The sequence below is a fragment of the Mauremys reevesii genome, linkage group 7 (genome assembly GCF_016161935.1).
Source record: "Mauremys reevesii isolate NIE-2019 linkage group 7, ASM1616193v1, whole genome shotgun sequence".
NCBI classification, from domain to species: Eukaryota; Metazoa; Chordata; order Testudines; family Geoemydidae; genus Mauremys; species Mauremys reevesii.
The window spans coordinates 93747723-93773914 of record NC_052629.1 but is presented as its reverse complement, the minus strand read 5'-3'; the positions used below and the strand labels follow the sequence as shown (position 1 = coordinate 93773914).

Here is a 26192-nt window from a genome sequence, read left to right as displayed (position 1 = left end):
GCCAGGGGGCAGGGCGGGGCTGGGGGTAAATGGGGCCGTTACTGGAGCTGCGACCCACCAGGGTGGGCGCTTTAGCCCAGGCACATCTGGGGCGATGGGGGGGGGGTGTCTCTGACATTGGGGGTGGCGGTACATGGGGGGTGAGGAGTAGGGGGTAGATGGGGAGACGGGCAGGGGGGCTAAATTGAGGGGATGGGGAAAGAGTGGGGGTAGCTGGGGGTAGTGAGGGGGGACGGGAAGAGTGGGGGATTGATTATGTGGGGAGGTGCAGATGGGGGGCAGCCTGGGAGTGGACAGCAGCTGCCCCCCCCCAACACCCAGGGATTCACAGTTGAGGGGCACAGTTTTTGTAGGGGTGGAGAAGGGGTAAATAGATTGGAGGTTGATTAAAAGGTTCCCACTGCACCCCTATGCCCCTTCTCTGGACCCCCCCAATATCTGCCCCCAAACACACCATTACTTCCCTGAGGAACTAGGTTATCTCAGTCCTCGGCAGAATGGGGGGAAAGGCAGGGGAGGTAACACAGTATGGGGGGGGAGAGGATCACAACTGGGGGTCACAACTAAGACCAGACTGGAGACAGACCCTCCCCCCTCCCCACAACGTCCCCATCCCAACCCCCCTGCCCCTCCCCCACTGAACTGCCCCCACCTCCCTGCTCACATAGCTGCCCGCAGGCTCAGCGGGTATAAATACCCAGTAAGCTGAGCTGGGTCCTGGCGTGGGAGCTGCCTGTGCTCTGGGGTGGAAAATTCACCACCCCAAATTTAGAAACGTCCTGCCAGGCCCAGAGAGCAGCCAGCTCCCCCCAGCCCCGGGCAGGGGCCTCCTGCCACATACGGCCTCCTGCAAAAGTGCACACACCAGCACAAGCATTGGCACAAGGATCCCTGCCTGGCAGGGTCACACACATGCAAGCCACATGCACATAGGCCTCCCTCATGGCTCCCCTGTGACTACTCACGCACAGCCACAGGCGGGTGCACAAGCCTGTGGCCACACGTCTGCCTGTCACTTGGGTGTGTCATGTGTGGCAGGGTGTTTGGACAGCCACGGGCGGTTGATGGTGAGCTCATGTGCCCTGTGTGCATCCACACGCATGTCACATGTTGCTTGTCAGTGAGCCACAGTTCTGGACTCCTGCCATGCTCCAATCACAGGTCTGGATCTGGGATGAGCCCTTTCCCCACCCCCCACCCACAGGGGTTGATGTGACCATTCAAAGTGGGGGGGGAGTGCCCCTATGAGCCCCTGTGTCTCCACTGCCCCATACAAAACCAGATGCCTCTGAGTCAGCGGCCGAATCACCAGCCCCCATCTAATTGTTAACTCAGCAGAATCTGCATCTGAACCAGGGTGTCACACCTTGGTCCTCACTCCTATCCCACAGCCCCCTGCTACCCCAGCCCTGGGCCTTCCCCACAGCCCTGCCGGTGCCCCTCAATCCTGACCCACAGCCCTCTGACAGCCCAGCCTTGGGCCTTCCCCCAAGCCCTGCTGGTGCCCCTCACTCCTGTCCGACGGCCCTAGGGATCCACTCCCAAGCCCACCCAGGCCCTTTCCATTGTGGTTTCTCTTTAGGGTGACCAGATGTCCCGATTTTATAGGGACAGTCCCGATTTTGGGGGCTTTTTCTTATATAGGCTCCTATTACCCCCCATCTCCTGTCCCAATTTTTCACACTTGCTGTCTGGTCATCCTATTTCTCTTGCCAAACACTGAGCAATCCTGTCTCAGGGCTGGGCTTCTCTAGCCATGCCCACCCCAGCTGGGAAGGGAGGGTGAGGGGGGGGTGGGTTGTCAGCTTGGGAAGAACTGGCAGCCCCTTCCCAGTCTGCCTCTACCCCCCATTCCAGTGTAGAGGGCACAAACCTGGGGGCTGACAGCAGGGCAGGGATTGGCAGCTGTAGAACACGCTGGTGAACACTAGGGGGAACAGGAGGAAGGGCAGAGGAACAGACTGGTATTTGCCATGAACTGTGTGCCCCAAGGGCACTCAGCCATGGGAGTCCTGGAGCCTGCAGAGGCCTCTGGACTCATTCGGGGCAAACAAAATAAGCAAAATGGGAATAGAAACCCTGACCCCCACACTGCGCTCCTAGAGCAGGGACTAGAACCCAAGAGTCCTGGCTTCTAGCCCACCCACTAGATCCCATGCTGCTCCCAGAACTGTAGAGTTGATATAATGTAGACCACTCAGCTGTCCCCCAGCTGGGAGAAGGGTTGGGGTAGGATGTATTGTCCAGCCAGGCCCAGGCCCTGCTGTGAGGCCCGGGTCCCTCCCTGGAGTGGGATGGGGAGGGGCTAAGGGTAACAGGCCCACAGAATTGCCCCTCCCCTCCCAGGCCTGCAGGGGGCTTCCTGCCAGAGCTGCTGGGTGAGAATAGGAGGAAGTGGGGCCAGCAAGGCCATTGTGTGTGGGGATCCTGCGGACCAGAGCTGGACACAGCGTAGGACTGAGGGTTCAGGGACATCAGTGCCCCCGCGATCGGCCGGGGGTGGGGGACGGGACACCAAAACTGTCTGGGCCTGGAGGGATAGGACCCCCCCCCACACACAGATCCTGCTAATGGAGCCATGAGCCCATCTCCCTGGGGGCTGAAATTCAGACCCATGGCCCCGCCTGCTGGCCATAAACCGTCCCTGCAAGAATTCTCTCAGCCAGTTTTTGCCAGGGCTGAGCCTCTGGGCTTGGCCGTTCCTAGCCCCGGCACCAGTGGTCTTGGCCGTTCCTAGCCCCGGCACCTGTGGGCTTGGCCGTTCCTAGCCCCGGCACCTCTGGGCTTGGCCGTTCCTAGCCCCGCACCTGTGGGCTTGCCGTGTCAGTTATGAAAGTAAAAGGATTGCTTGAGCCCTGGCATCTCTTTCATTACAAATTAAGCAGTGCACAGAGCCCCCTAGGTTCAACACCCCTGCCCCTTCTGTTCCCAAGCAGGTGGGGCAGGAGCAACTGCTAGTTGTTTTTTTTTTTTGGAAAACACGGTGTCACCAACCCTGAACATTCAAACACCACAAGATCAGCCCCCAAATCCCACTGTGACAAGGAAAGATGAAACCATGGTTTGGAGTCTGTCTCCCCATGTTCCCCCCACACTGCTGGGACCCCTCCCCTTGGGCTGCTCGCCCTATGCCGCCCTCCTCCCCCAGTGCCAGGACCCCTCAATGACCCCCCTTGCCCTGTGCTCCCCATGCCACCCTCCTCCCCAGCTGCTGGGCTCTGTCCTCCATCCCCCTCCCCTCCTGCAGTCACCAATGGGCCCAGCTGGCAATTGGAACGGGGAGCAGGTAACTCTTGGTCGCGTCAGTTACTCTGTGGGGCCAGTGAGAATGGGGGGACAAACTAGAATTCCAGTGGGTCCAATACAAACACAGCAGTTATTTTCCCAAGTCCTGACTCTCACTCCTAGGCCCTGGAATAATACACGGCCAAGTCCGTTTCTGAGGATTTATTTCACAGCTCTGGTGAGGCTGGAGCCCCGACACACTGTATATATTACATTTCACCTCTCCCACTTCAGGAGGGCTTGGGTCCCCCCCTCCCACATGTCAAATGTTTTTAAATTTTATTTTTTTAAATATCTTAAAAGTGGCCATTTTTGGCTCATGGCTGAGGCACTAAAAACTGCTAACATGATCCTACCCGCAGCAATGCCGGAAAATGCACTGCCCCAGCCTCTCCCCACATGGGGCACTATAGGGAGTGGGGCAGGTGTGCTGGCTCCAGGGGAAGGGCCAGGCTACTCCAGACCTGGTGTCTCCCAGCAGGGGTCGCTGTAGGGAGCAGGGCAGGAGCCCTGGCTGCAGGGGGAGGGGCAGGCTACTCCAGCCCTGGCCTCTCCCAACAGGAGGCGGTGTAGGGAGCTCCCAGCTACACATGCTACTACGTCCAAATGTGGTGAGGCTGTGGTGGCTGCGGGGTTCAGATGGTGATGTGGAAGGAGTCCTGCAGCCACTGGTCACGGGAGTTCTGGGGCTGAGGCAGACTGAGCCGGCCCAGCAGTGGGGTCTCCTTGCGCACATCAGGGCCCGGCGGCTCCACCTCAAACTCATCGTCCTCATCAGAGAAGCCATTCTCAGCGGCGTAGGAGCCCTCGGAGTGCAGGGACGACGACATGTCCTGGAATAGCCCCTTGTACTCCTGGATCGACTCGTACAGCGACCACAGCTGGCACAGCAGGGACATGTCCAGCTGGCGCAGGCCCACCTGGGGGGAGAGGGACCGGGAGGGTCTGTCACACTTGTGTCTGTTTCCCCTCATGGCTCCCTGGTACCCCTCATCCCAACCCGCAGCCCCACTGCTCAGCCAATGACTCAATCCACACCTCAGCCACCTGCTATTCCACCCCACCAACAGCGTGGCTGTCTCTGCTGACCCCGCTGGGAGGAATGAGACCTGCAGTGTGTGTGTGTTCTCATACCTATAGACACTCAGAGCATGTGTGCACGTATTTAATGTGTGTCAATGCCTGTACACACAGTTATCACCACACATGCTTATTCTATTAACACAGTGCACATTCACAGTAGCATGGCAGTGTGAGTGCGCACACGATTTCATCTGTGTTTGTACAGTGCCTAGTGCAATGGGGGCCTGCTCCATGACGAGGGCTCCTAGATGCTACTGCTCTTCCTCTTCTTCCTTCTTGCTACTTCCCTATTTGGGGTCGGTGACCTTTACAGCCTTCTTCTTCCAAACCCCATGATCAGACATCTGGCTGTTGTGCAAACTGATCTCTCTAAGTTCTGCTTATATCTGGTCCATGTCATAAGAACATAATGGTCATAAAGGGTCAGACCAATTGTCCATCTAGCCCAGTGTCCTGTCTTCCAACAATGGCTGGTGCCAGATGTTGCAGATGGAATGAACAGAACAGGGCAATTACAGAGTGATCCATCCCCTGTCATCCAGTCCCAGCTTCTGACTGCCAGAGTGAGCGGTTGCATCCCTGACCATCTTGGCTAATAGCCATTTTGATGGACCTGTCCTCCTTGAATGTATCTGATGTCACAAGTCTTTGGCTTCCCCCTGGGTCATCTTCTATTCACAATCATTGCAAGGGCCATCCTACCAATATACCTCTGGGGTGCCCACTGGACATGTCTATGCCAATGCAGCCTGGCCTCCCTCAACTTGTCAATGGGGCAACCCCCATTAGGCCCCTCACAACCTCATTTCTACCTCATATTACTACTACTAATTACACAGAGATGTATAGATTTCAAGGCCAGAAGGGACCGTTAGATCATCTGGCCTGACCTCTGGCACAGGCCAGAGAATGTCCCCCGTATGTACAGAACACACTTTATACCCAGCATGGACATTCACACAGAAACACGTGCATTTGTGACCAGACCCAACATAATGCTACATACACAGGTACACAAACATGCACCTGTGTGCACCCCCCACATGCTAGGTATTTACAATACACAATATACGCTCCCTACACCTATACACACAGAGACACCAACACAAAGTTACACATGCACATGGACACAAACACAACCAAAGACACTTTGACCCCGGTGCCAATCACATTCAGTCATGCCAACCCCAAGCAGTTGAAAAATTGTAAGCCAGACACCCCCTACCCCCGAATACATAATTGTGGGTCCTATTTCTTTGCCTGCTGCCTTGGAGCCTGGGGGAGAGGTGGGGGGACAGCTGTAGCTTGTGCCACATTCTCCAGCTTTTCCCCCGGAAAGGAGGGCTAGACACTAGCTAGTGCTGTTGTTTGTCAGGATGCAACCATGTCAGTTGGGCTGTGTGTGTGTGTGATTTTACACCCATAGAGCTGTAGGAGGACAATACCTAGTGTGGCTACAGTTACACTGGGATAGAGGTGCCTTAGCCTAGTTTTGTTTAGTCCCCTTCTCAATCAGGAATAGCTATCCTGGGATTAGCACTTTTATCCCATTATTGCTGCATCCACACTAGCAGGCACTGCTGTACTTTAGCCCAGAGCTTTTTTAGCAGGACAGCTTTGGGGTGTGGACAAGGGCTAATCAAGGAGAGCTGACAACTCTCCCACAATTCCTTGCCTGGGGCTTCAGAGCAACACCAAAAATGGTGAGACTTGCTGTGAGACACGGAGAAATCCCCCAGCCCCGCCAAGGTCCCAAGCTCTGTGAGGCAAGTCTCCCCCTCCCGCAAACACATATACACACTGCCTGCTGCCCCAGGGACTCCAGCTGGCCCACGCTGGCTAAGGGGAGCATCGGAGGCAGGGGGAATCTCGTGGGAGGAGAGAGGGGCTGTGCCACATGGGGGAGGCTGTGCTATGGGGGGCAGGGGCACGGTTACCATCTCCTTGCGCAGCATGGCCAGCGCTGAGTCCAGATTGGCCGGTTTGCTCCGCAGCAGCTTCTCAGAGGCCGCCCGTGACTTGCTCAGGTCGTCCTGGATCCGTGTCTTCTTGCTGTACACTTTCTCGATCTCACGCCACGAGCCACCACTGGAGTTAAGGATCCCACTGAGGCCCTTGGGAAGTGGGGGGAGACCTTCGATGGAGCATACATTGCCCCCCAGGCAGTCCTGGGGTGGCTGGAGGCCGTTCATCGTGGACAGGAGATGGGGAAGGAAAGAAAGAGCTCCTAGGGAGATAAACCCAGCCAATGGCAGAGGTGCGTCTGGGCCACTTGGGGTTATACAGGAATCTCCCTTTCTGTCCCCTTCCAAAGCCTGACTCTCCGGGGTGGGGGACAGGGCTCTTTTACTAGGCTCCCAAACAATGTCTATGGGGGACAGCCAGAACCGAGCTAACTATGCCCCAATAGGACCGTCCTGGATGCCAGTAGCCCCTGCCAGGGGCCGTATGCCCTCGGGAATGTGGCTGTGCCCCTGCAGCTTTCTAACGGGCCGATTGCCCCTCTTTCAGCCAGCCCCTGCAGCGCCCTGGCTAGTGCAGCCCCAGGCTGATCTAGCAGCTCAGGGCGGGGGGGTTCATGCTGGCCTCACCCCCACCCTGGGGGCTAGGAAAGGGCCGGGCGGATCATTCCGAGCCCCTGCTCAACACCCGTGGCTAACCCAGGATCTCAGGGCAGCTCATCTTCAAGCCTCCTGCCCCGGCGGCGCAGGCGCCTCCCGCTGCCACCCGCGCTCCTCCGCTTCCCAGCTCGCTTTTTCCTTTCTATTTTTCCATCTGGTGTCTCTTCCTGCTCCCTTTGTTCCGCGGGCTCTGCGGAGCCGGGTGAGGGAGGGGGGGTCGGAGTGGATGGAGGGACAGAGAAAGACTTCCCAGGCGGAGGAGTGCAGATGCCGGCCAGCCACACTCCCGACGGCCCGGGGAGGTCGGAATCCGGATCTCCACCCAGGTCCTGCAGCACTTCGCTCAGAGACAGACGGACAGAGGGGGCGTGGCAGCCTGACAACAGCTGATGGGCTCCCTAATCCGTGCCCGCAAGCCGGCTCTCGCTGCTCCGGTCTCCCTTTGTTTGCGCTGCCTGCCGCTACCACACCCCACCTGGTCCCTTCCAGGCCCCCCTTCCCAAAAGGGGGCAGGCTGCCGCGCGCTTAAAGGGGCAACAGCAGCTGGAGCACACAGAGCCCCCTTCCTGAGGGCAAACAGGGCCCTGGCTCCTCCGAGGGCGGGGGCGACAGGACTATGCGATCAGATCCCCCCCCCCCCTCCGCCTCCACCAATAGGCTCTTTCCAGGGCTGCGGTGGGGCCCATCGTCAGGGAAGGCTCGCCCTGGGATGCTAATCCTCTGGCCAGACGCCTGGGGGTGGGGTGGGGAAAGCCGCTTAGCTGGAGAAAAACAGCGGCCTCAGCTAGCAGCAGGGCTGGGGGGAGGGGGCAGATCGGACATGTCCCAACCCAAAAAACCGATTCCTCCTCAGCTCAGACGCTTGGGCCCATCCAGCCTGCTACTCCACCCGCCCCCCATCCAACTGACAGCCAGGACTCCTGGGTTCTATTCCTAACCCTGGAAGGGCGCTCCGGGGTGAGAGCAGGGGCAGTGATGGGGGTCAGAACTCCTGGGTTCTATCCCTGGCTATGGCATTGCCATGCAGTGTGACTTTGGCCCTTCGTTTCTTGGTCCGTTTCCCAGGTCACATAGCAATATAAGCCTTGCTTTGGTTGTTTCGACTGTAACCTCTTGGGAAGCAGGATTGTCTCTCACTGTGTCTGTACAGTGCCCAGCCCAAAGGGGTGCACAATCTCAGCCTGGGCAGCACCCAGGCCAATGCCCCCCCATGGTGGTCTGGGCAGCACCTTCCTGAAGGGGGCCCCCCAACTCTCAGTCAGAGCCTGGGTAGCGCCTGGCCTGAAGCGCCTCCCCTGCTCTCAGTCGGGGTCTGGGCAGTGCTCAGCCACACCTGAGTGGCACTGCGACCCTGTGCACCAGGTGGCAACTGCTGGAGCAAAGCAGGGAGCCGAGTCCAGCTATGGTATGGGAGCCACAGGCGCCAACTTTCTCCAGCACCAGTGGGTGACTGTGCCCCCCCCCCGACTCCACCCTTTCCCCGCCCCTGGCTCTGCCTCCATTCCAACCCTTTCCCCAAAGTCCCTAACCTAACTCCGCCCCCTTCCTGCCCCTATTGCAGTGATTCCAAACTTTTGTACTGGTGACCCCTTTCACATAGCAAGCCTCCGAGTGTGCCCTCCCTATAAATTAAAAACACTTTTTAATATATTTAACACTATTATAAATGCTGGAGGCAAAGCAGGGTTTGCAGTGGAGCCTGACAGCTTGCAACTCCCCACATAATAGCCTCACGACCCCCTGAGGGGTCCCAATCCCCAGTTTGAGAACCCCTGCCCTATTAGATCCCTTCCCCAAATCCCCACCCCAGCCCTGCCTCTTCCCCCAGTGCTGCCGCGTTCCTCCTCCTCCCCTGCAAAACATCTGTTTCACGGTGAAAGTGCTAGGAGGTAGAAGCAGGACGCGGTGGTGTGCTTCCGGAGGAGGCGGAGCGGGGAGCTGCCAGTGGGTGCTGAGCACCCACCAATTTTTTTCCATGGGTGCTCCAGCCCCAGAGCACCCACAGAGTCGGTGCCTATGATGGGAGCCACCGTTGCAGTGCAGGGAGGCCACTCATCTGGCTTTGAACTGGGCAGTCCCCTTTTTGGGCGGCTTGTCCCCATCCAGTACTAAGATAAAACTAGACACGGTTGTATTTGGTATCGGTTGGGGGATGCCTTTTGAACAGTGCGCCACTCTGCCCCGACCTTGCATATGCAGTGTGTGTGAGGTCTGGCTGACGGGGTGGGGGTCCCACATCATTCTGGGTATTCTGCAGGGCAAGCTCACTCTCCCACCCATCTCCCACCTCCTACCTCCTCCATACTGGGCCAGAATGAGGGTTGTAGTGCTGGGGAGAGGGCACATATATGTAATGGTGAGTCACAAAACAATTCAGAAGGAAGCTGGGGGCTCACGTTAGTAACCAGTCTGGGAATGTGCACTAAGGAATCACAAAGAGCAGAGAAAATGCTCGTTGAACGGTGTGTTCCCATTTTACTGTGAAGTTGGGCTAGACATTTTCACAGTCAGATCTTAGTCAATATCAATGTCCACATCTCAGGCCACAGGTCAAGGTGTATGGCCCTGGGGGTTGCATACTGGGCATGGCAATGGCCTGACCTGAAATCCCTTCTGCCTGGTACTGAGATGCAGCAGCCTCTGGGGTGGGGGCTGTTTATATAGGGGTAGCTTGCCTGGTGCTGAGAAGCGGCTGATTCTAGGGTGAGGCGGAAAGGATGTTTACACAGAAGTCCCTCTCCCAGTACTGAGGTGCAGCCGCCTCACTCATTGCTTAAAACCACCAACAGGAACCGAAGGAGGATTTCAGTGCAAGGAAGAATTTAGGGACTTGGGCACGGATGCTGCGACTGTTGGTGAAACTCCAGGGGGCTATTTAGTGACCACTGACAAAGGGGAGCATGCCCCACTGAGGCCCCTTCACTCCCTGCAGCAAAGCATCCCCTAGCACCATGCTAGGGCATTTGGACCAGTACTGGCTACAGTTGGAGAGTGCCCCCTACTGAGCCCCCAAAGCTACCCCCTAGTGGTGAGTTGGGGCATTGGAGCCAGGTACTGTCTGTGCTGCAGTCAGGAACCCCCCACTCCTCTCCCCCAGCATCCAGCTGGCCACGAGTTCCATTCGGGGGTGGACAGGGCATGACAGGCAGGAAGCCCAGCCCAGCGGGATCCTGGCTGCATAGCTGTTGTCTCAATATCACAACAGACCTGGCAGATGTCTGCTCCATGGCCCCTGCCACAGCTGCCTGGGTGAGACCAAGAGACAATGGAACAAAGGAGGACTGGGCTGGCCCCATCTGCTCCTCCTGCCCCAGATCAGAGCCATGGCCTATCCAGGATAGAATCCCCCCTCTCCAGGTCAGATCCAGCCCTGCATCTCCATGCATCTGATGCTTTGGGCACCCCGACCCCAAATTATCAGATTGAGTCTTTCACAAGATTTTGGAGTTTTTATCAGAAGCTACAGACAAAGAACAGGATCTTTGCCCAGCCGAAAGGGGCTGGCGAAACAGAGTCTCTGGGGGGGGCATCCTCACCCCCTCCCGGCCTGGCTGTGCCAGGTGTAGTCAGTGTTCTGAGGCCTGGTCACTGCCCCTGTGGCGGCCGGGGCCGACATGGGCGACTCACTGTGGGGTCAGCTCCTTGAGGCATTTCAAGGACTCAGCGCAGGAGCGGATGAGGCTGCATAATTGGAGGCTGAGCTCGATGGAGGCGCTGTGCTGGAGCTCCTGGCTGGCCCAGCCCAGCTTCTGGAGGATGGCATCCTCTGCTGCAGCCAGGGGGCTAGCAGGCAGGGCAAGCGTTGGGGCAGGCTGGGCCTGTGGTATGGCAGCCGCAGTGGCGGCAGCTCGGAGTCCCGAGGCCGCCCCCTCACAGTGTTCTGGGCGCGGCACATGGGGCTGCTGCTGGGCGGCTGGGAGGTACCCAAGAGGCGCAGCCTCCTCGGAGGTGGAGGCCAGCTGGCGCTCACGGACCTGGGACAGGGCAGCCTGGGCGTTCAAGGCTGGAAAGAGAGAGAGGACAGATGGGGTCAGAGTTGCAGGTCCCAGAGCTGCCTCTGGGGTCAGCAGTGTGCAACGCAGGGCGCAGCCACAGCCGAACCGAGGGAGGGCAGGCGATGAAGCACTGACTTGGGAGCCAGGCTGCCTGGGTTCTATTCCCAGCACTGCCACTGACCTTGGGCAAGTCCCTTCCCCTCTTGGTGCCTGTTTCTGCTCAGAGTGTGAGCTCTTTGGGGCAGGGACCTCCCGGATGCCATAGGTTCTATACAGTGCCCAGCACTAGATCAGAGCTGGTCCCCCTAGAGGGGAAAGGCCCCATGTCCCATTCTGTGGCCCCTGAGCCAGCCAATCCCCCCATTATTCCCATGCCACTCGAACACCTCCCTGGCAGACAGCACAACGCTGGGAAGGGCAGTACCCGGGTTGTCCTTGTCGATGTCAGAGTTGAGCTCCTGGCAGGCCACGCAGTAAAGTTTCCTCTGCTTGTCTTGAAGCAAGATGGTCTGTAGGGAGAGACAGCCTGGTGTGGGACTTCAGGGCAGAGCAATGCAAGAGGGGGCTGTCCCAGCATGGGGTGGGGGCAGTGACACCAGAGCTGCTCCCCATCTCTAACTCAAAGGGGGACTAGAACCACCCCCAGGCCTCTGATGATGGAAAGGGAGCAAAAGGAGGGGGAGGAAAGAGAGCAGGTGAGACCAGGAATTGTCACCCAGAGCGCTGGGAGCCCTGTTGCAAGGGAGGGACTAGACTGCATGGCCCTGGGGTGGAGCAGCTTCCCCTACAGCCTATCCTGCTCTGGGGCGGGAAAACAATGTAGAAGGGTGGGTGGGTAGAATAGTCCACATGGGAAGGGGAGGATCCCACGCTGTGGGGGTGGAGGGAACTCTCCCCCTCACTGCTGGGTGATGAAAGCTCCCACTCACACTGGGCACTGAGGTCCATTCAGCTCAGTATGCCTCCCTTTCCCCCCAGTCAGATCCATGGGCCCACTTAGCTTAGTATCCCACCCTTCCCACCTCCCAGATCAGACCAATGGGCCCATCCAGACCAGTATCTCTCTCTCCCCCCTCCCTCTCGTGGATCAGACCCACAGGCTCATCCATATGACAGGGCTGACCCCAGCCTGGTCCCTACCGGATCCCAGCACACTCGGGCAGCAGCCCAGGCTAGAAGAGATAGAGCTGCCCTAGGACACTCCTTGCAGAGCTAGTGATGGATAGCTGGGGGCTCCCACAGTGTCCTCTATTGGGCTTCCCACGCAGGCCACAGGTCGTACCCCACACTCTTCGCAGCACTCCCCCAGCATGCGGTACCCCTTGAGCAGGTAGTCGCCCATCACTCTGCTGATCTTATCCTGCCTCTCCCTCCGTGCCTGGATCACCTTCAGCTCTGCCTCTGAAGGTGGCTCCCAGTTCCCATCATCGTTGCCTGAGGGGGGAGATGGGAAGTTGGCAGAACACAGCATCCTTGCAAGCTGTCAGAGCAGGGACCCCATACCTGACACTGAGATGCAGTCACCTTTGGGATGGGGCCCAGGAGATGTTTGTACAGGGATCCCTCACCCAACACCATACCTATCTGCAGTGACGCCAGCTGTGCCCATCTAGAAGGGACAGTGCCACTGCACCCATGAGAAGCTGAGCTAGGCTGAAATAGTTAAATAGGGTCTGTGTTGCCCCCTTCCCTCCATTGCCAGATGCCACCAGCTCTAGCACTACTTGGGGAGCCAGCTCCCACCACAACCAGCCCCCTGACAGCACACTCCCTCCCCGCAGCCCCTGCTAGAGCCCCTATGTCCCAAGCACCCCACCCCCACCTCCTGCAGGGCTGCCCCTTCCTCTGCTTCCCCAGCCCCCACTCCCGCTCCCAGCCCAAGGCTCAGCTGCCCCCCTCCCTAAATCCATCCCCTGCTCAGGGCATCCCTGCCCAGGGGCGGGCAGCCCTTGCCCCATCCCCGGCCTCTCCTGCCCCGCCCCCAGGCGGTACCTGCCGCGTTCAGGGCCATGCTGCTCGCTCGGGACGCCCTTGCTGCAGCGCCGCTTCCGTCCCAGCCCCTCCCCCCTCTGCCCGGAAGCGCCTCCATGTGGGGGACCCGGACTCAGTCCCGCGGCGGAAGTGACGTTGTGCGAAACCGGGAACAGGGAGCATCGGCCCGGAAGCGAGGCGCAGCTCTACCCTCCTGGGCACAGACCCCGCCTCCCACTCCCGCCGCGGGAAATCAGGCCCGGAGGCGGCCTCGCCCCTCCCCTTCCCGGGAAACGCCAGCTCCAGGGACACCCCCACCCCGGGGCCTGCTGCCCCCACAGACCAACCGGAGCCAGGACGCCTGGGTTCCATCCCCAGTATCCAGCCTGCGGCTCCGCCCCCCACCCCTCGGGTTATCTGCGGCTGGGGCCAGTTCACTGCCCCCCTCCCCCATAACGGCACGTCCAGGGGGCAACCTCCCAGCCCCCGCGGCTCCCCCGGCACCAGGGTGCAGGGACCGCCCACCCCTGCTCGCGCTGGCCCGGCTCCCCGCCGGTGTTGGTATCAGCCAGTTTCTAATCGCTGGTGTGACAAGCGGGGAGAGGGGCGCTCACTTAGCGAGAACGAACTGAAACAAGACGAGGGACCCGAAGAAAAACAATTCTTTAATCGCCTCTACACCGATGCTAGGAGCCTGGGTCATAAACAAGAGGAACTGCAGTTTATTGGGCAATGAGTAATAATTTGCCCCAGTGGGTATTTCTGAAACTTGCTGAGATGATTTGCGTGATTGGAATGTTAAAAATCACTGGACTTAACCTATTTAGGAAGGGTCAGGTGGATGACAGGGGAGCAGCACTCTCAAAAATGGTATGATCTGCTCCTGAGTCACTGACAGCATGGAAGCAAGAGGCCATGAATGTCCACAGATCAACATCCTAACTGATAAAGCACAAGGTGGGCCACTACTTGGCATCATCTACAGACCACCATATTGCACCTGCACGTTTAGCCATTTCACTGCTAACCCCCCACTTCCTGATCATTAACTATGTCAAACACTGGCCTGGTGTGGAACCTGGCAGGCTCTGCTCTGAATCTTTCACCACAATGAAAGCAGACCATGTATTTAATGCTACCCATTGTTTCCTGTGTCCTAGCAAGTTTCTGGTAGATGGCAAAAGTTTTTTTCTCTCTCTCTCCCCTCCCCGCTTCTTTCTACCTTCCTCACTCTTGGGAGGGACGCTGCTAGGGCCTTTGTGAGTTCAAATTAATGCTAGGAGCTGATTCTCCTTCAGACATTTAGTTTGGAGACATGCTCCAAGAAGTCTAATACACGAGCCCAGCCTGACTTTCCTGGTCAGTTAGAGCTCTTCCCACCACCAGTGTTGAGGGCTTTGTTGATCGTGTTTCTTCCAAACAGTTTAGTAAGGAATGAAGTAAGATTCCCTGAAGCTTTTTAAAATAGACACAAAATTTGTTACCATCCCATAGAGCAGCTGTTTATAAGGAGATGCTCCCAAAAATATCTCATCTGCTTCTTTCTTGTTAACTCTTGGATGTCTTGCTATCAAATTGGTTCCAGCACTGCATCTTCTGACACCTCAGTCCCTGGTAGCACCATATCTTTGTTACCACCGAAGAGCAGCTATCTCTCAGCATCCTCTGTGCAGAAGGCTGGGGGAAAGGAACATAGTATGTCAGCAATGTCCTTATCCTCCTTGACTGCTCCCACAGCAGTTTAGGTGGTTCATAGGGAGAACCTCCAGCCATTGCTGGGGAGTCACTGTCATGCCTTCACAATGCTGCTTGGTAACAAAAGTGTAATGAAGAAAACCAGCAAGGTTGGCAGTGTACTGAAGCAGGACTAGAAAACTCCCCCACCTTGCCTGCCCCTTGCTTCCCAACACACAAGCTGGGACTAGGGTTTTCAAAGCCACCACTGGCATTTAGGCACCACATTCCCATTGTAAGGCCATTTTATGATAGTCTAGTTCCACCTGCATAGCACCCACCTAGTATCTCCTGCAGAGGTCCTTGCATTCAGGTCATCCCTTGGGCTGAGCCAGAGTGCTGCTTCTCGAGAGACAACCCATCTGGACTAAAAGACTCCAAGCAATGGAGAATCTCCCCTCCCCCTCTGCAGGTCAATTCTTCCACTGGGGGAATCCCCTCCCTGGGAAATACTTGCCCCTTATTGCCAGTGTTAATTTGTGTGGCATCAGCTCCCAGCCCTGGTGGGCATGTGTCTGGGAGATTCCCATGCCCTTGACAGTCAGAAATCTCCCACTGTAGGGACTGACAGACTGGGATCAAATCACCCGTTAGCCTTGGCATCACTGAGTTAAACGGGCTGAGCTTCTCAAGGCACGTTTCCCCACCCTTCAAACATCCTCATGGCTCTGTCCTGAGCCCTTTTCAATTTTTCCAATCCCTGGCCTGGAAATGCTGTCCCATTGGCAGTCTCACCTATGCCATACAGAGAAGTAACACCACTCTCTCATGGGCACCCAAATCCCTTTGGCAGCTTTGAAACTCATCTACACAAAAGAGGAGATGGCCCTGCTCAAGAGCCAGGCTGGAGGTTGACACATCATGGCTTGAGATTTACGTTCAACCAACAGACTGAGTGAGATTCTAGGAGGGCAGGGGAGTTTGTGCTGGGTCTGCCTGCTCCATGGGATGGCTCAGAGCTAAGGAAAGCTGTTGCACTGAAATGTTCTGACATGTTTTACCGGCACCCCCGACCGTGGCAGTGCTGCAACACCAGGTTTTGGGTTAGCTGTCTGCTACGCTTCCCAGTGTTCCCACTGCGGGACAGGCCAGAAGCTGCTCATCCTGCTAAAGTTCAACCCCAAGCCCACCTTGCAAGATGCCTTTAGGAAACAGCAATGGCCTCTGAGCAGAGCTCCTCCAAAGGGGGTAGATTTGATCATCCCCCCAAGCCAGACTGGAAGAGCACAGCCAATGACTGTCATCTGTACCTTTGCAACATGCATCTTGAGAACTAGACTGAGAAGGGGAGTGGTTCTGGAGAGATCGTTCAGCGATAACGGAGCCCTTGATGAGCTAAGGATCACTCCCTAGAAATGTTACAATGCAGAAATGGGGGGTTTCTTCCATCACCAGAGGAAGCTAGAGTGCTGGCAAGAGATACCAGAGAACTGGGCAAGAGACAGGAACCAGGGTTGGAAGCAGCACAGACTGGGTTAAAGCACAGAATAGAACAAGGGTGTACAGCCTAAGGCCAGAAGACACTACGGTGATCACCTGTCTGACCTGCCGCATAGCACAGAACCTCACCCCTGATTCCTGCATCCAGCCCAGCCATCAGTGTGCTTCTAAGCTAGCAGCCTTCTCTGGAGTAGCCATACGCTGGAGATGCTGCCAGGGGAAGGCGATGTTAGTAGCACCTCATCTGGAGGTGTCTGGCTGGCTGGATTTTCTAGGAGCACCATCCCCATCCTTGGGAATCCTTTGGGCTTTACTTGTGAGTGTCTCGTTTGAGCGTGAACCAAGCTCAACCCTGGGAGAAGGGGAGGAAATGTGATCGCTAGGAAGAGGAGTGCAGGGGAGTGAACTAGATGACCTTTCGAGGTCTCTTCCAGTCCTATGATTCTATGTGGGATGCTGCAAACACAAGGGCCCAGATCCAGCTTCTAAGACCCTGGTTCACAAGAGCCTCCTTCTGTACAGCTGGACACATGTGGGAATGCCATTGCAGATAACAGGAGAGAAGGGACCGTACCCATCCCCCAGCCTGCCTTCCTGTATCACATAGGCTGGAGGTTCACCTGCAGCCATTCCTGCCCCTAGCCCAGATCGGTGCTGGAGCCAGAGCACAACCTTTAGAGACATTTGGCCTGGATGTAGCGCCCCCAAGGGATGGGGCATTCCTCCCACCGCCCAGAGGGCACTGCCCTGCTGGGGAATCCCCGATCCTGACAAACATTTGCCCTTCATTGCTAGTCTGAATTGACCCAGGGTGGCTCCTGCCTGCTGAATCTCACTTGGTCTTTGTGAGATTTGAGTCCTCCACTCTCTGGAGTATCCTCCAGGCAAAGCAGGGACCCTCATCCTGGCCTCAGCACCTTGGCACAGATGGGAGCTGGATTCGCAGATAGCTGGGATCACACCAGGGCTTGGCTGCTCTCACCTGCAGGTCACTGGCACCGTGTTTACACTGGGCCTAAAAACTGGCTTCTAAACCAATTTACATCAAACCAGGGCAATTTAAACAAGCCCAAAAGACTGTGCGGCAGCCAGTGTTGAATTGTTGGATGCTTGATAGGCTGGGAGAGTTGGGCCAGGTGGCTATGAACCCTATTGCAGCATAGTCTGATGTGTGATACATTGTGGGTGCTAAGTGATGTGGCCTGTAAAGCAGCAGTAGGGTCTGCAACATTAAACAGGTTCCCAGCTCTGTCCGGGGCACCTGGCTACAAGGCTGGGGATGGGTTCCCAGCTCTGTCCAGGACACCTGGCTACAAGGCCGGGTTCACAACTCCGTCCTGGACACCTGGCTTCAAGGCCAGGGGTGGGTTCCCAGTTCTATACAGGGCAGGGTTCTGTGATGTTTAATAGGTTCTCACTCCATCCAAGTGATCTGGCTAGGAGGCTGGCAATGATGGATTCTCCTGTGTAGCAGGTCTTGTGCTCCAAGCACCGCCACACTTTAAGGCTGTGCCTGCCCCTCCTCCACCTCCTTGCCAGCCCCATCATCCTGGGGGCCCTCCGCGCCCTCCTTAAGGGGCCAGCAGGGCTGCCAGCCATGCAGGTGGGTGCTCTGGTGCTTGATGAAGTTGGAGCCATGGCTGAAGCTCTTGCCGCAGTGCTGGCAGTGGTAGGGGCGCTCGCCCGTGTGGGTGCGGCGGTGCTGGGCCAGGTGGGCGGCACGGGAGAAGGCCTTGCCACAGTCAGGGCACTGGTAGGGACGCTCGCCCGTGTGCACGCGGTGGTGCTGCAGGAGGTCAGAGCTCAGCACGAAGCTGCGCCCGCAGTCGGTGCAGCGGTAGGGGCGCTCGCCTGTATGGATGCGCTGGTGGCGGATCAGGTTGGAGCTGAGGCTGAAGGCCTTGCCGCACTGCTGGCACCGGTAGGGGCGCTCGCCGCGGTGCGTGCGTTGGTGCTGCAGCAGGTTGGAGCCATGGCAGAAGCTCTTGCCGCACTGGGCGCAGCGGTAGGGGCGCTCCCCGGTGTGGGTGCGCTGGTGCTGCACCAGGTGGGAGCTGCGGGAAAAGGCCTTACCACAGTCGGTGCAACGGAAAGGCTTCTCGCCTGTGTGGGTGCGGCGGTGCGTGGCCAGGTCGGAGCTGAGCCCAAAGCGCTTGCCACAGTCGGTGCAGAGGTAGGGGCGCTCACCAGTGTGGGTGCGCTGGTGTCGTGCCAGGTGGGAGCTGCGGGAGAAGGCCTTGCCGCAGGCTGGGCACTTGTAGGGGCGCTCGCCGGTGTGGGTGCGCTGGTGCCGGATCAGGTAGGAGCTCTCGCTGAAGCTCTTGCCACAGTCGCCGCAGTGGAAGGGGCGTTCACCGGTGTGGATGCGCTGGTGCTGTGCCAGATTGGAGCGGCGGCTGAAGGCCTTGCCGCAGGCCGGGCAGCAGTAGGGGCGCTCGCCAGTGTGCGTGCGCTGGTGCCGGTGCAAGTTGGAACTCTGATTGAAGCTCTTGCCACACTCGTTGCACTCGTACGGCTTCTCGTCGAGCCGCAGCAGCCGGCGGGCCAGCCCGGGGCTCAGCTCGTAGCTGCGCCCCCCCTCGATGTAGCGGCACGGCTTCACACCCATCTGTGTCACCCGGTGCACAATGATGTCGCCGAACTCCTCCAGCCCCTGCTCCAGGTCAACAGAGTCATCCGGTGCCTGTGCCCCAATGTCCGGGATCTGGCCAGCCATGTCCCATGGGGAGCCGGGCGAGACGTCACCCTTGGAGACCCCTGGCCACATCTTGTGGGATGGCACCATCTCAGGGCCTTCCTGGTTGGAATCCTCCTCCTCCGAGACACAGGCGGCACTGTCGTCTGCCGGAAGAGAGCAGAATGCAGGTGAGCGTTGCTCAGGGTATGGGAAGAAGAGCTCTGGGGTACGAGGGAGGGCAACAAGGCACAGATAATGCATGCCCAGAGATCAGGGCCCTGTCGCACTAAGCACTGCACAGCCTGCCCCTGCCCAAGATCACGGGAGCCTGTCGAACTGTGTGCAGCAGGGGCACAGACACACACCCAACTGACATCGGGGGCCTGTCATATTGGGTGCTGCACAGACACACAATGAGAGAAAGACCTTGGTCCAAAGAGCTCACGATCTAAATAGAAGGGTGCGAGGAGAAACAGAAGCATCAGCAGGAAAAGGGAAATGCCCAAGGTCAAAGCTGGGGATAGAACCCAGGAGTCCTGGTCCCACCCCAGTGCCTGCCCATTAGGCTCCATTCTCTCTTTTTTAAGCTCTATATTATGCTTCACTCACTGGCAGCTTCCAAATGGACTGACCCAGTCACTCACCTGCTCCGACCTCCATTTCCTCCGAGCCCTGGGGATCCGGGGCACTGGACTCCTCCCCTGGTTCCATCTGGGTCAGGGGCTGTTAGCCCTGTTTGGAGCAAGCAAAGGGGTGAGATGAGATCCCTTCAGGGATCTCCTGCATGGTCTGAGCCCCAGCTCCTTCTCCCCAGAGGGGGCATTGGGGAAACCCCCTGGAGATTTATTAGAGTGAGGAAAACACCTGCTGCCCCCTACTGGATATTAAGGGATTTGTGAGTCTATCACATGGCCTCTCTTAAATGCCCAGCTCCTGGAAGCAGGAGATTGAGTGAAAGTTGCAACTTTTGTTCTTAAAAGCTGAACCCCGTACAGATCATTTTTAGGATGCTCATGATTTCTAAGCCAGCCTCGTGAATTTTTTAGTACTTGGTGGCATGGTGATGCTGTTTGTTCACTGGAAACAAACCATAAATGCACAATGCCAAGTGTTACACATCCTCTTGCAAATCACTTTCAAAACACTCATGAAAAGCCAGCTCTCATACAGTGCTTTTGACCCAGGATCTCAAAGCTCTTTAAAAAGCAGGTCACTATTGTCCCCATTTTACAGAGAAGAAACTGGGACACAGAGAGGGGAAGGATTGCTCAAAGTCACCCAGCAAGTGAGCTGGGAATAAAACCCAGGAGTTTTGGCTCCTAGCCCCTCCTCCACTGTAACTGACTAGACCCCACTCCTCTCCCAGAGCTGGGCTAGAACTCAGGAGTCCTGGCTCCTAACCCCCACTACTCTAACCTACTAGACTTCACTCCCAAATTCGAGCAGGGATAGAAACCATAGAATAGAACATCAGGGTTGGAAGGGACATCAGGAGGTCATCTAGTCCAACCCCCTGCTCCAAGCAGGACCAATCCCCAGACTGATTTTTGCCCCAGATCCCTAAATGGCCCCCTCAACATTGAACTCACAACCCTGGGTTTAGCAGGCCAAGGCTCAAAGCACTGAGCTATCCCTCCCACCCTAAACCAGGAGTCCTGGCTCCCAGCCCCCCACTCCTGCTCTACCCACCAGATTCCACTCCCTTCCCAGAGCCATGGATGGAACCCAGGAGTTCTAACTCCCAGTCTCTACTACTCTAACCTCCTAGGTCCCACTCCCCTTCCAGAGCTGAGGACAGAACCCAGGAATACCCATCGCTCCAGATACTCTAGTCCAGGAACCAGGTGCGGGCACTCTGAAAACACAAGGAAGGAAGCCTGGGGAGAAATCAGCCCAGACCACTCAGGCTCTTGGACACTGTGGTCAAAACCCCTGATAGAAAATCCCACTGAATGAGGGGAAATTGGGCCTCCAAACCTCTCTTGGTCCCTAGTGCCCTGGAGCATCAGCTTTCAAGTGGTAGATGGCGAAATTATGGTGAGAAGTCGCTTCTACCCACCTTATAGTAGATTGTTGTCTTCCAGGACACCATGCCCCACCCTAAGCGGCTGCACTGTAGACACGGGTGTGTGTGGGTATTTGTGTATGACAGAAAAGCTTTAGGAGGCTTTGCTCATTGTCAGTGAGACAGAGGAGATTAATTTCAATAGACTTTTAGTGTTTGGGTTCTAGTCATAAGGGCAGACTGGTCCAGCAAGCAGGCCACTGGACTGGAACTCCTAGGTTCTTGCCTAGCTTGGGGAGAGGAGTGGGGTCTAGTGGTTAGAACAGGGGAGAGACTGGGAGTCAGGACTCCTGGGTTTTATCTCAGCTTTGCCACTGACTTTGGGCAAGTCCCTTCCCCTCCCAATGCCCATTTTCCTTCCCACCTCTTGTCCATTTAAAATGATAGGCCCTGAGGCAAACTGAAAAATTGATCCTCCAGAACCTGCTGCATTACACACAGCAAGAGACAATCCCCGCCCCAAAGAGCTCACAGTAAATCTGTGCTTCTCGCAGCCCCCCAGGCAGGCTACAAAAGGCCAATCAGGGGTCCTGAGGCATTGCAAATGTTATTACAATCTCTCTCCCACCACACTCCCTCCCCCACATACCTTGACCCTTCAAGGTCAAATATTTTCCATCAACCTCTCAAAATAAACACTACATTATATATCTACAGTTAGCATTGTTGTCAGTGATAGATGATTTTACTATTAATTTGATATCAAAGCTGAGTGGGAAATCACAAAAAATGTTGATTTCAATTAAGGGGTGACTGACCTGGGAAGGTTGAGAAACACCGGTGTGTGTATATGAAAGGTGGGGTGGGAAACAAAGGCACCAAGAGGGGAAGGGACTTGACCAAAGTCAGTGGCCAAGCCAGGAATAGAAACCAGTTGTTCTGACTTTCAGCTACCCCCTTACCCCTAACCACTAGACCCCCCTCCCCTCCCTCAGCTGAGAAAGCAACCCAGGAATCCTGGCTCCCAACTCCCCTTGCTCTAACCACTAGACCCCATTCCTCTCCCAGAGCTGGGAATGGAGCCCAGAAATCCTGACTCACAGACTACTGCCCTCTCCACTGGCTTGTGCTGCCTTCATTAGATCTTTTGGGGTGCCAGCCTCCCTTCTCCCCCATGTAATCAGTCCCTGTAAGTACCTGCTGTATGAGAAGACCTGTGCTCACGGGGGTGGTTTAGCCCAACTCTTGATTCACAGCAGGGTCCCTCACCCAGCTGCCCACGCCATCTCTGTGACAATGACCCTGCATGATGCACAACATCCCAATAACTCCCTTTCCAGAGACCCCATAGCATTAAATTGTCCTTGCACTCTCAGCACGACAGGAATTGACAAGCTGGGTGAGGCAATAGCTTTTACTGGACCAATTACTATTGGTGAGAGACACAAGCTTAAGGCCAGACCTGAAGAAGAGCTCTGTGTAAGCTCAAAAGCTTCTCTCTTAGTTGGTTCAATAAAAGATTACCTCACCCACCTTGTCTCTCTAATATCCTGGGATCGACACAGCTACAACAACACTGCACACGGGAATTACCTTGACTATCCCCACAGGCCTGGGCGCACATACAACCAGCTCCCAAAGGACTTTACAGGCCATACCTGCTTTCTTATTTGGATCATTGGAGGTAACTGTATACACATGGCACTCACTGAAATGCAGCTGCCTTAGGGATGGGGATTGTTTATACAGGATCCCTCATCCGGAGCAGTGATGCAGCCACTGCTGGAGTGCGGCACAGGGGGGCATTTACATAAGATCCCTCATCCCAAGCTGAGATGCAGGCACCTCTGGAGTGAGGTGCACAGGCTGTTCATACAGGGATCCCTCGCCTGGCACTAAGATACAACTGCCTCTGGGATGGGGCAGTTCATACAGAACTCTCTCATCCAGTGCTGAGCTACACACGTCAGTGGGGTAAGGCACGGGGGCTGTTTATTCAGGCATCCGTCACCTGGTGCTAGGATGCAGTCTCCTCTGGGGTGGGGCACAGAGGCTGTTCACACACAGATCCCTCACCCCAGTCTTGAGATACAGTAAGACCTAATAGGTGTTGCTAGCCAAAGGCAGTGGGGCAGATGCCGGGCACTGGGGTAGGGCAGAGATGCCCCAGCACAGTGTGTGTGTGTAGGGGGGGGGCTGGATCTATTCCGGGCCCTGTGATCTGCAGCCAGGACTGGCCTGGCTCTTTTTCCCCGGCCCCTCTGGGGCTGCCCCTTCTGGGCACTCACCTGGCTCTCCACAGGGCACGAGAGGAGGATGCAGGCAGGGGCTGGGGGGTCCTGCAGCAACAGCGGAGAGCTAAGAAGGGAGAGCGCAGCCTGGCCCCTTTGTGTGGTTTCCCCTGCAAGGCACCGTGGGAAATATCCAGGCTCTCGCAAGTCGCAAAGCACTCTGGGGAAGGTAGTTCCTATGGGGCGGGGACTCCAGAGGTGATGGTTGCTTGGCTAGAAGAAAGGTGGTTGCTATGGGTCGAGTCCTTTCCAGGAAGCAGTTGCTATGGGGTGGGAGAGAGGTGATTTCTATTGGAGGGGGTGCCTGCTGCAGGGATGGCAGTTTCTAGTGGTGGGGGAGGCACCGAGGGTGGTGTCTATGGTGGGAGGGGCTTGGTGCACAGCTCCAGAGAAGGTGGTTTCTGTGTTTTGGGGGAAGTACTTTCTACTGGGGGCAGCTCTGGGAGAGGTGGTTTCTATAGGGGGGCTTTGGGGACCCCTGCAGGGTCAGCACCCTATGGCTGTGCCTAAAGCCCTGTCACCGCATCATGGCCCCATCCCCACTTTGCTTGTTGCTGGCAGAGATCCCTCAGCACTTGGCCCAGAAGCCAGGGTGTCTGCATGAATGGAGGAGCTGACCCCACTGCATCTGCCCCACAGACACCTCTTCTGGGGGCTGGTAGTTAACACCCACCCTCAGATGCACAGAGCAGTTCCCCCTGCTCGGAGCAATTAGCTCAGTCTCTCTGTAGTCTCAACGAGTCACTGTATCAGTTACACTGCTCCAAGCAATCGGCTCAGGTTTTCTGCAGATGCAGACAGTATCATTGGATTGATTAGACCCAAAGCAATTCTCTCTCTCAGGTAATTGTCTCGGGATCTCTACAGACTCAGGCCATGTCTAAACTAATGATCTTACAGCAGCATAGCTGTACCGATGCAGCTGTGCTGCCAAAAGATCTCCTGTGTAGCTGCTCTATGCTGACAGAAGAGCTCTCCTGTCGACATAATTAAACAACCCCCACCAAGCAGCGGTAGCTATGTCAGCGTCGACATAGCACTGTTCACAGCGGCACTTCTGTCAGTGTAACTTATGTCATTCAAAGGGATTTTTTTTCTACACCCAAGTGACATAAGTTATAGCGACAAAAGCACTAGTGTAGACATAGCCTCAGGCAAGCCTCATGGCATTGGTTACACCTGGGATTTCCCCCTCTTGAAGTGACTGGATGAGGCTCACTGAAGACTCAAGCAGGCATTGCTGCATCAGATTACATGTTCAAACTTTTCTCCCCAACCACAAGGGCTGGAAACATTTTATTTGAAATGGATAGAGCCCTGCAAATCCACAGGTATCTGCAGACCATTTTTGCAGACTGGATGCGGATACAGATTTTCTATCTGCACAGGACTCTACAAATGGAAGCTGAGACTCTGGTATCGTCATAAATCCAGACACTGGTGCCAGAACCTGGACATGGGCCTATACTGCCTTAATCCAGCCCAGTACTGCTCCAAACAGCAGCGCATTATGGATGATTTTGCACGGTCATCTGGGAGCCAAATGCATTCAATTCCCACACTCCTGCATGGGGCAGTACAAATTGGTTGGTAGCTTTTGGCTGGGATGACCTCTTGGCACCAGAGGGCAGCATAGTGGCCCCATGGGTATTGTGTGACACCACTAGGGGAAAAGTCCACCATGTCTGCAGTATGACACTGCCCTTTGTTGAACTTAGATGCGATTCAACCTAAACCAAGGTTGACCCTGGGCTGGTGCAACTCATACCTCATTCTGCACATGACTGTAGGTTGTGTCTGGAAGGAGGGTGGGTGCAATCAGCACTGACCCCTGGCTAATATGCTAGACATGACCGCAGGCTGTTACTCTCCTAGCTACCTGATAGCTCCTCAGCCTTCCTGCTGCAGAGCTAAGTTGTAAAGTGAGAAATTCCTGCTCTCCTATAAAGAGCTGTGTCATCTCCAGTGCACTGCCCCCGGGGAGCCCGTCTCCATCCCTAACCCAGGCTGTGGTGAACGTAGTAGCCAGAAGGATCTTCACACATTTAATGGAGTGGGAGGAAGCAAGATTTGAAAATGCAGGAAGGACATGAGAGGCATCTCTGACCCAGGATAGGAAAGTCATGGGGTGGGGGGGGCATAGTGCCCTCCTGAAATTACTTCCCCAGCCATCCTATGCATCTAGGGGATTAAACACTCAGCCTCCACTTGCACAAGTGAATGGTGCAGAGTCCATGTCTCTACCTCCAAGTGCCAGCACAAAATCTGAGCTCCACAACCTTCCTCTGCATGGGGAAGCCCTCCCGCATAATCTGACCCCTTTACTCTGCATCTCATTCCCATGGGTATTGCCACAATGGAGCAGACCTGTGGGCCTATCTTGCCCGGTATCTCCTCTCTGCCAGCTACTTCAGAAGGTGCATGAATCCCCAGAGGTAGCACTGGGATAACTGGTGACCTTCTGACCCCCTTAGCTAAGGGTCAGCTCAGGCTCTGAAACAGGCAGGCTTAGAGCCATTCACAAGCTCTTCCTTATTCTTCATTGTTTAATTCTAGTTATTCCCAATACTCCTAGAAGCATCGGATCCCTTTTTGGAGTCTAATCAGCTCTCGCCCTCACTGACATCTTGTGGCAACAAGTTTCCCAGACTAAGTGTGCAGTGAGAGTGTATGAAGAAGTATTTCCTTTTGCCACTTTTCAGTTTCCCTACAACCCTTGTTCTTGTATCATGAAATGAGTTGAACAGCAGCTCCCACCTACCTTCTCCAGTGCGTCGTCTTTCACCAGGTCCCAGCCTGTCTCCTCTCTAAAGATGAGCAACTGCAGTCTTTTCAATCTCTCTTAAGAAGAGATTTCCCCCTCCATTCTTGTCCCCCATCTCTAAAGCCAGTTGGATTCATACAGTTTGAGGCCAGAAAGGACAACTAGATCCTCACGTCTATAACACGCCAGAAAATCTCAGCCAGCGATTCCTGGATCAGGCACCTCCCTTCTACCTGAACTATAGCATATCCTTTAGAAAGACATCTGCTCTTAAGGCTTAATGTGTGAAATGATCAGAACTAAACACAGAATTTCAGAAGTGGGCA

General features: G+C 56.0%; 3 protein-coding genes across 3 annotated transcripts in view; all 3 read right to left on the bottom strand.

Annotated features, from left to right (window-relative positions):
* Positions 1-3284: 3284 nt before the first annotated feature.
* On the bottom strand, positions 3285-7590 carry FAM89B (family with sequence similarity 89 member B). The gene is made up of 2 exons (XM_039546292.1): positions 6306-7590; positions 3285-4205 (listed from the first exon to the last, which is right to left on the bottom strand). Exons 1-2 carry the CDS (start codon positions 6558-6560, stop codon positions 3921-3923), a joined length of 540 nt encoding a protein of 179 aa, XP_039402226.1. The 5' UTR covers positions 6561-7590; the 3' UTR covers positions 3285-3920.
* Positions 7591-9650: 2060 nt separating this feature from the next.
* Positions 9651-13183, bottom strand: ZNRD2 (zinc ribbon domain containing 2). Its single transcript, XM_039546578.1, has 4 exons — positions 12977-13183; positions 12267-12418; positions 11409-11493; positions 9651-10992 (listed from the first exon to the last, which is right to left on the bottom strand). The coding sequence occupies exons 1-4, from the start codon at positions 13071-13073 to the stop codon at positions 10613-10615; spliced, it is 714 nt and encodes a 237-aa protein (XP_039402512.1). The 5' UTR covers positions 13074-13183; the 3' UTR covers positions 9651-10612.
* A 418-nt stretch (positions 13184-13601) lies between these two features.
* LOC120369054 (coiled-coil domain-containing protein 87-like) overlaps positions 13602-26192 on the bottom strand; it is a 40172-nt gene continuing 27581 nt past the window's right edge. The window contains exon 4 of the mRNA XM_039481944.1: positions 13602-18970. Coding sequence (XP_039337878.1) covers positions 17631-18970 — 1340 coding nt within the window. The 3' untranslated portion in view covers positions 13602-17630. The remainder of the gene's footprint in view (positions 18971-26192) is intronic.